General features: G+C 29.7%; 1 protein-coding gene across 1 annotated transcript; it reads right to left on the minus strand.

Moving 5' to 3' along the window:
* Positions 1-620: 620 nt before the first annotated feature.
* LOC113384557 (protein yippee-like 2) lies at positions 621-8,191 on the minus strand. The gene is made up of 4 exons (XM_026622292.1): positions 7,882-8,191; positions 3,063-3,106; positions 2,483-2,591; positions 621-1,068 (listed from the first exon to the last, which is right to left on the minus strand). Exons 1-4 carry the CDS (start codon positions 7,981-7,983, stop codon positions 979-981), a joined length of 345 nt encoding a protein of 114 aa, XP_026478077.1. The 5' UTR covers positions 7,984-8,191; the 3' UTR covers positions 621-978.
* Positions 8,192-9,910: the final 1,719 nt, after the last annotated feature.

The raw sequence follows: 9,910 nt of genomic DNA on the forward strand, positions 1-9,910 counted from the left end.
CACAGTTTATTGAAGCTCAGGATATCTATTTTTATATGTTGATGAGCACTATCTTTAAATATTTTAAAGGAGCAATTAAACAAAGAAAAAAATGTTTTTTTCATTTTCATTAGATATAAAATAGAAATTACATACATTCTTAGCTTTTAGAAGCTCTATATGTTTATAAAAGTTTATATATTTGATTTATACACTTGGAAAAATTGTTATTCACAATTACTGTTAATTTGTAAATTATGTGTTAATACAGTAAAATAACTTAATAAATTACTTCCATTACTAACTTCATGATTAATTTTAAATGCAATTACCGTAGACAAATATTCAAATTTATAGCTGTTATTGAGAGAAAAATGTATCAAAGTTCTACACTACAAAATAATGTAATAATAAAAAAACAGTGAGCTTGTTCATCTGAATCATCCAATTAAAGGAGAAACACAGTAACAGATCAATTTGTTTTAAAAATCAGATTATTTGACGATTGCCATTATATACATTATAGCATAAATCAAATAAATAAAAGAATATTTTTTTAATAATTAATTTTGATAATAGATATAACGTAGTTACAAAGGATTAACTAACAAAAATGAACAAATTAAAAATTACGTTGTCAGCCAAAATCTCATTTTCAATATCTTTAACTGTACGGTAACAGTGTATAGAAGCATATCATCGTGGCAACTGCTATACAAACATCGGTATGAATAAAAACATTCACGAATAAACATTTTTAATACACAAAAAGCATTATATTTCTTCAATCAGCCTGCATATTTCAATAGAACTACTCTCACTAACATTTAAAGAAATTACAATTCTGCACTTTACCAGAGGCATTTATTGAAGCAGTCCTTTAGTATGACTATTTGGCATACTGTCCGTATTACGTCGTATAAACTACTTGATAGTAAGTCACAATGTTTCACTTTATTAATAAATTTCACACCGAAATGCGTCGGTGGTTTAAGTCAATCAGTTCCATCCATTTTCTTTTATCATATGAGCTAGTTCTATGATATATTTTCCTTCTTTGTATTTCTGACTTGACTCAAATGCATGCTCCTAAAAACGTCATTTACTTATAAATGAAATAAAGCAACAACATGAAATAATTAATGCAAGTAGTTACTATATTTCCTTATTTGCCTGCCTTTTAAAAAGGTGGGAAAAGCAATAACAAGAGCACGATTTGATTGATATCATACACAACTTAAATTTTGATGTGAGTTCTTTAAGTACATGCAATTAAAAAAAATTATCTTAGTAATTATAAACTAGTGAGGTGCATGGCATCGTACCTTAAGGCAAATTGCTAGAACTCCCCGTACCGTAATTAAAAATCTTGGTACGGAACCCAAAAAAAATTTACACAAAATGTGTACACATTATTAAAATCTCTATAAAATATTTGATAATTTAATGTACATATGTCCAATAAACATTTTTGACCGCCAAATGACATTTTTTTAACTTATTTTTATTGAGAGTCCATAACCGCTGGACCTGTCTTCCAGTGGCAGATTAAGCTTACTGCTGTCCTAGGCCATATTTTCAATAGACAAAATTTTACTTTTTGAATTAAAATGGTTTATTTTAAACTATTTAGATATAATTTTTAATTTCTCATATGGTCAGTTATAGTAATCGCAAAAGAATCCAAAATAATTTTCTGCATATCTCACGTTTCAAGTTCATCTGAGCATATTGGTATTCTTTTAAAATTATGATGTATGTGTATATACAGTTCAACAGCTGGAAACAGATCCAGCTGTTTCGTTATTGACCGATATTGATATTGACCAATGTTGATTAATATTGATCAATATAGACCAATGTTGACCAATGTTGACCAATGTTGACCAATATTGACCGATATTGACCAATATTGACTAATATTGGCCGATATTGGCCGATATTGGCTGACATTGACCGATATTGACCAATGTTGACCGATATTTACCGATATTGACCGATATATATCAATACGCGGCGACGATCGGCCGAGCCGTTTCTTTGTAGCAAAAAATTTGAAAATATTTCGTCCGCGTTTGGAAGATATTGGTTGGGCACATATGCACATCAAATTATCAGATATTTTATAGAGATTTTAACAATAAGTATAAATTTTGTTTACAATTCTATGGGTTCCATACCAATGTTTATCCGTTAGACGGCGACGCGGCGCTTACGCGCTTTGACTCTATGCAGTCAAAGCAGTACGATTGCTTTGAAAAAAAGTTCAAAATTTCCAAAATATGTCAAAATAAAGAAAAAAATGTTAATTGTTTTTAAAAAAATTTTTTTTTCAGTAGCTTTTTTTTTCAGTAGTGCAATTGAGTGGCACGCTGTTCCCGTACAGCAGCGACACTCCTGCGAAAAGCACTCCCATAGCAAAAGTATTAATTATAAAAATTAAATTTGACTCGAAAAATCAATAGAAAAGTCATATAATATTAAAATAATTATAAAAACTTACATATTTCCATCCGAGTGTAGTTTTACAGCACTCGCAATAAATGTCGGCAACAGCGTGAAGCCCCGTCAACAAAACACGTTCTTCGGCTGGACCACATCCCACGTTCACTCTGAAATGTATTTGAAATATAGGTGATTCATTCAATGATAAGAAGTTCTTTTGACAATTCTATTATCAACATTCACAGTAGCAAACAAAAAGTATTGTCAATTATGAATAGATTTAGGTATTTACAATTATTATACATCCAATTAAAATATCAACATTAGTATGAAAGTAACAACATTGATTAAATAATATATTATTTACCATATACTATCAAACACTAGGTTCGTTATCAAGTGTGCACACACTATTATTTATTATTATAATACTAGTTTTAACAATCAGATTACAATACAATCTATCTATCTAAGTTAAAAGAGCACACACTGATAAAACGAGCTATATTGTTTTTCCATTAACATGAAACATTATTTGAACATATATACAATTTCATACTAGAGATATTTAACATTAAGCTTTATTTTCCACTAATAAATCAGATGGAAGTCCATTTTGTTATATAAAAAATACTTACACTGAATTAAATAAATAAGCCCGTCCCTGGCTTCCTTGAAACGACTGCAAAAGATAAGAATTAGTAGATCACTTTCAAGCAAATATATTTTTTATTTAAAGCAATATATATATATATATATATATACAGTGGCGGATCCAGGGGGGGGGTCACGGGGGTCATGACCCCCCCCCTGAGCCTGTTTTAGGACTTAGATAAAACACTAATTCAACAACAAAATTACTTCATAATGATCTTATTTATGTATTTTGTTATCAAACATATTTTACAACTCGAATATTTAACTGATTGTAGACGAATGGCGGAATCAAAAACCCTAAAATTTAAGGATTTTCTAATCGTATTGCGAATATATGTTTTATTACAGTTTGGGGAAAAAAATTCATTCAAAAATAAAAAAAATAAACTGATTGTGAGTGGCCCTTATGCATGAACTTTCAGTAATCCTATTAATAGACGACTTAATCAACATATAAAATAGTGGTGTATGGCATCGTGCCTTAAGGCAAATTGCTGAAACTTCCCGTACCGTAACGAAATGTTCGAGGAATATTAAATGTTTTCAAATAGATTGTTAAAAATACTGTAACAATGTCCAATATTTATAAAAATTATATAAACTGAATTGCAAAGTTAAAACTATTTATTTAAAGTATATAAGTTTTAAACTTAAGTCAGAATTAAAATTAAAATCTGAATTATTTTCGATATACAAAAAAAATAAATTTTGAAGAAAAAAAATTGAAACAATTTTTTTTTCAAAAGCAATTATTTTATCAAAACAAGCAGAAAGTTCTTTGAATCATCCAAATCGGTCGCTCAGTTCTCTCAAAAACTACCATTTTTTGCACATTTGTCTCTGTATCTTCGAAATGGATGGACCTGCCTTTGCAAAAACTAATCATATCTTCTCCCAATCATTACAAATTAGATGTTTTTTATGTCATTCAAATCGGATGCTCCGTTCTCTCAAAAACTCGATTTCTATTTTCTGCAATCTTTGCTCTTTATCTCCGTAACTGCTGGACATGCCTTTGCCAAAAACTAATCAGCTCATCTCCCTATTAATAGGAATCGATTGTTTTTTGAACCATTCAAATCGGTTGATATGTGCGCCCTAAAACGTGGACAAAAAATGCGGCCATACAAAACACACACACACGCACATCTATTTTTTCTGAGGTATGCCAAAGAGTTCAGATATCTTCAAAACGTCGAGAAATGCAAAAAATCATTTTAGATTTGAATGAATTTTTTTGCATTTCTCGACGTTTTGAAGATACCTGAATACTTTGGCATACCTCAGAAAAAATTGATATGTGTGTGTGTGTATTTTGTATGTCCGCATTTTTTTGTCCACGTTTTGTCCATCGCTGTAAACCATTTTGAAATGAGAAACTATTGCAATTTTTTTCAAATATAGTAGTGATTTTTGAAAAATGGTTTGAATAATACACATTGATGGAAAATAATCCAAAACTTTAATTATCATAAGTAAACCACTTGTCGCAGGCCTAGTTTAGTACGTTCATTTAGAGCAGAAACTCTATCGCCATGTAAAGTTTCACTTAAATCGCAAAAAAATGACAACCTATTATGAAAAAGAAACGACTTGACCGATCTTCGCCAGAAACCATTTATTTCCAAATGATATCAATCGAATAGTTTAAGCAAAAAACGGCTAAGAATTTTTGACAAAAACATGGACGATAATTTTTGCACTTTTCTGCCAATAGTAAAGAAACGGATCGACCAATTTTCTCAAAAAACTAATCAACGCAAGCGCTTATCCAGTTTCATTTTATAGTTTTTAAATTTTAACATCGGTTCAGACGAAAAAACGTCGAGGAAAGGTCAAAATTTGACTCACGTCAAGACGCAGATTATTTTTAAAAAAATACACATATATAAGGTTAGGCGGGTCCAATTTAACTTTGAGCAATTATATTGTGAAAACTAAACAAAACATAACAACCAATAGGACACATCAAATAAAAAGCATCTGACTATGTTTTAGTCCAACTTCCAGCTAATTCATCACTGTAAAAATGTGTTTTTTTCTGTTTTTTAAAAATTTGTCACTTGGTCTTTTTTACCCCATAGACGGGGTAAAATCGGACGGCGAGAGGACAAACAATCCAATTTACTATTCTTAATTTTAAAGGGGTTTAGCTACATTATTCAACCAATGAAAAATATGAATTTTATAGATACATTTTTACAGAGATAACTCTATATATAACCTTAATTTGATATTTTAACAACCAGCAAAGTTGAAATAAATTTTATTTAATTTATCTCTTGTAAAAATGCTTCTTTTAACGTCGTAAGAATCAGGGTGATGGCTGGTTGTAAATTTTTCCTTCCACTTTCAAATATTGTTGTTAAGAAATCCTTAACTTTACTTTAATCCTTAACCTCCTTGAGATATCGGTGGTGGACCTTTTTACCCGCGAAGCCCCGCTCTATCTTATATGTATATATATATATATATATATATATATATATATTAAATTTGTTACATACTCATTGAGGACTATAAAAACTTTTCAATTATGACCCCCCCCTGACGCCGAAGCTGGATCCGCCACTGTATATATATATATATATATATATATATATATATATATAATTTCTTGTACAGGTTGTGTTAACGCCTAACGCACAACCTTGTTTTAAGCAAATCTTATATTCTCATTTTTAACTTCCCGTAGGGCAAGTTATAGTAATCGTAAAAAAATCGAAAATGAAAACTTTTATATATCTTTACGTTTCAAAACCTTCTGAACATTTTGGCATACATTATAAAGAATTTCCAAAATATTTAAAAATGAATTTTTCTTCAAAAAGTCTTTTTTTCAAAAAAAAGTATTTTTTTTAAAAAATGTATAGTTTATCAAAAATCTAATTTTTTCAGAGTAAATTTCTTTCAAAAATGTTAATCTTTCTTAAAAAAAAAAATAGGTACGGGAAATTCCAGCAATTTGCCTTAAGGCACGATGCCATGCGCCCCACTATTTCAATTGAATATTCTCACGAAAACAAACTTCTCCTTCTGGACATTAATAAGTGAAAAAATACGAGAGAGTAGTTATTTCAAAATTAATTATTAAAGATAAAAATTCAAAAAAAATTATAAATAAACAAAAAAATCTTTAATTGTTGGTAACATACAAAATGATGCATGTACAAAAAGCGTGGCTCATCAACCCAGAATTTTGAATTTTTATAATTAAATCGCTTTTTGTAGGCCTATATAGTTTAAGATTTTCTCATCACTTTACGGCAAGAATTTGAATATTACCAGCGCTACTTATGTCAAAATTCAAATCAAAATACATTTATTAAGCCTATTGCTCTAACCTGTACAGACCACAGGCATTTTTGAAATACGAATTTATAAATTAACATTTATGAATGTGTATTTCACAAATCCTTATTATTCATTATCAGAATGCAATTATCAAAAGGTATTATCAGAAACCAATTATTAAAGCAAAAATAAATAATGATAACGTATAAAAACATAGCAATTTTTGTATTTGTACGAAGTCATAAACATTGATCAAATTTTTGTTTAAATTTATTCCACACTATCTTATGTTGTGAAAACTTGCTTATATCAACTTGAGAAAACTTTGCTCAAACATTTTGCTTTAATAAATTATGTATAAAAAGGGATTGAGATTATAAATTAGACATAGATAGTATAAGTTCCATTAAGAAATTAGCATTTGATCTATGTTTTAATTTATAGGTATATGTGGATTAATTAATTTGCTCAGGTACTGGCATGGATGGAAGAATTGCACACTTTTGTAGCATCATTCAATTAATTTAATTTGGAAATGGCCATCAATATGGAAATATAAATTTCTCTAATTATTTTATTTTCATGAGAGTAAGGAATGAGATTGGTTGCTTTGAATAAAATATATGTTTAAGCTAATTTTAGCAAAGTTTTGTCGTAATAATATTTGCGTTTATATGTTAGTTTAGAGATATTAAGGCAGAATATTTTCTCTAAATAGAAGCTACAAAAATATTCCATCAATTTGAATATTATAACAATTAAAGATTTATTATTTTTGAAAAAATATATATTTATGTATATGAATAGAATTTTTTTTAAATCGAATGATAACTCTACGTTTCAAAGATATAGGACGCACCCAGAAACATTGAGGAATATAAATGAATGTATATATATATATATATATATATATATATATATATATATTAATTACTATATCTATTACAACTGCTAAATAGTATAACATCTAGTAGCATAAGTGAATAATAACAAATATAAATAAAGTAGAGTACAAAATAAAGGATAGCATTTTCATTAAAATGATATCCGTAGTATGAAGATTTAATATAAAATAAAAGCAAATAATGATAATAATTAATGAATAAATAAAATTTGTGGATAATAAAAATAATACTAGAAGAACAATAAAGTAGAATAAAAATTGATTATTGATTAATTTTTGGTGAAAACCTTAATTTTTATTTCTAAAATTAACAAGTAAAAATGTCATTTGGATAGTTGAAACTCAACGCTTATTGATTAGGTCAATTATTTACATTAATCGAAAAGTTCATTCATACTATTATAAATATAAAATGCCTCTTGCATTCTTCATTATACATTACTTGGAGTTATGAAGATTTTGAAATTTATGAGTATGTTTCTCTCAAAAATCCAAATTATGCCCTTCTCCATCAAGAAGTATACTCGTCAATCACAGTTAACTTGTTAATTCAGAAAATTTCTATGATCTAGTCTAGCCTATAATCTATTATCTATTCATACCTTAGATATGAGTTCGTCATGGCTCGCAAGGTGCGCTCTGCAGTGAACGCACGAATATGTCCGGTGGGCTGGTGGAAGATATTCCTGGAACGTCTTCACCATGGTGCCGTTCGCTCTAACCTTTGCTTGAATAGGTGAGGACGGAGACACGAAACCTCCTGTCTGACTGCCACTAGTGTCAAGCGATTCGTCGGCGCTTCGTGAACTACAACAACCGCAAAATGTTCTACTGAAAGCTGAAATAAGACTCCAGCGTACTGGGCCTACGACTCCGTTACCACCGCCACCTCCTCGACCAACCCCTCCTCCTGCTGCTGCTTCGTGCCTACCAGCTCCGCCAACTGTAAACGACATATCAATATTAGCTGATAATTAACACTTTCGGGACGGCACCTTTTTCAAAACAATCTACTTTACCAGCTGTAAACTTGATTTCATTGTGTATGTTATGCAATTTGTTTGATAAAAATTTGTGGTCATTGAAGGACATACATTTTTAATATTAATTTATTTTTGATTATTAACTTCCCGTAGGGTAAGTTATAGTAATCGCAAAAAAATCGAAAATGAAAATTTTTATATATCTTTACGTTTCAGAGGTTTCTGAACATTTTGGCATACCTTAGAAAAAATGGATGTATGTGTGTGTGTGTGTGTGTGTGTGTGTATGTATGTATGTGTGTGTATGTATGTGCGGATACAAATTTTCGTCGACGATTTTGGGAACACGGGTCAACCGATTTGAATAATTCAAAAAACATTCGATTCGTATTGATAAGGAGACGTGCTGATTAGTTTTTGGCGAAGGCAGGTCTAGCCGTTCCGAAGATACGGGGCAAAAAGTGCCGAAAACGGTAACTCAGTTTTTGAGAGAACGGAGCGTCCGATTTGAATAATTCAAAAAACATTTCACTTGTATTGACAAGATGCAAAATCGATAAAATTTTCATGAAGGTAGGTCTAGCGGTTTCGGAGATATGGAGGAAAAAGTAAAAAAATGAGCCATTTGGCGGTCAAAAATGATCATTAGACATATGCTCATCAAATTATCAGATATTTTATAGAGATTTTAACAATAAGTATACAATTTGTTAACATTTCTATGGGTTCCGTACCAATGCTTATGCGTTAGACAGCGACGCGGCGCTTACGCGCTTTATATTTTGTCCCTATGCAGTTACAGCAGTACGATTGCTTTGAAAAGAAAGTTCAGATCTTCCACAATATGTCAAAATAAAAAAAAAAAATTCAAAAAAAAAACAAAAAAAAATTTAAAAAAAATTTTTTTTTAAAAAAATTTTTTCAAAAAAAAGTAATTTTTTGTCCAATTTATAGTTTCTCAAAAATCTTATTTTTTCAAAGTAATTTTTTTTTTCAAAAATGTTAATCGTTTTGAAAAAAAAAATAATTTTTGGTACGGGAAGTTCCAGCAATTTGCCTTAAGGCACGATGCCTTAATTGCCTTAAGACAGAATTCCACTTACAGCTAGTTTTATAAAGAATGGTGACGTTCAAAACAATTTTCAAAATGCATAATTGGTTGATTTTGACATGTTTTACAATAAAATGTTGTTCGCCGCCTTCCTCTTGGTGCTTTTCTATCAGAACAGACAATACAATCCATTTTTCTTTTAGAATTTAGAATATGCCACTGATTAGTCAGTATATTTGGTCTTTTTTTGCTGCCATAATGGTTTATTTTTTTTATTATATTGTCTAAAAATTCATTTGTAAAATACTATAGGATGTCTCATATTTCTTGGTATTTGTAGTCGGAGTGTTTGTTGATGTATGTCAAACTCGATTATTGAAGAAAAATCGTCACATTCGCTTATGTCTTTCCACTCTTCATTTAATTTGTAGGACACTTCTTCTTTTTGTTGGTTGGATAATAGCATCATCACATTCATCACTATTTTTGGTGCGAATAGTAATTTCGTAAAATTTGTCTGTATGAATGTCTATTTGAAACTCATCTTCACTACTACTTAATTCACAAAATTTACCAGTCGTTTTGCATATTTAAAAG

This window comes from Ctenocephalides felis, unplaced genomic scaffold, assembly GCF_003426905.1.
Source record: "Ctenocephalides felis isolate EL2017-DRISC unplaced genomic scaffold, ASM342690v1 CF-g0.4_SCAFFOLD_03571, whole genome shotgun sequence".
Taxonomy (NCBI): domain Eukaryota; kingdom Metazoa; phylum Arthropoda; class Insecta; order Siphonaptera; family Pulicidae; genus Ctenocephalides; species Ctenocephalides felis.

What these genes read in the sequence shown, in the direction of transcription:
- LOC113384557 (XM_026622292.1), bottom strand. Translation starts at nt 7,983, where the DNA reads ATGGTGAAGACGTTCCAGGAATATCTTCCACCAGCCCACCGGACATAT. An exon ending in ATGACGAACTCATATCTAAG is followed by an intron (nt 3,107 to 7,881) that starts GTATGAATAGAT and finishes TATCTTTTGCAG; the next exon opens with TCGTTTCAAGGAAGCCAGGG. An exon ending in CTACACTCGGATGGAAATAT is followed by an intron (nt 1,069 to 2,482) that starts GTAAGTTTTTAT and finishes TGACGTTTTTAG; the next exon opens with GAGCATGCATTTGAGTCAAG.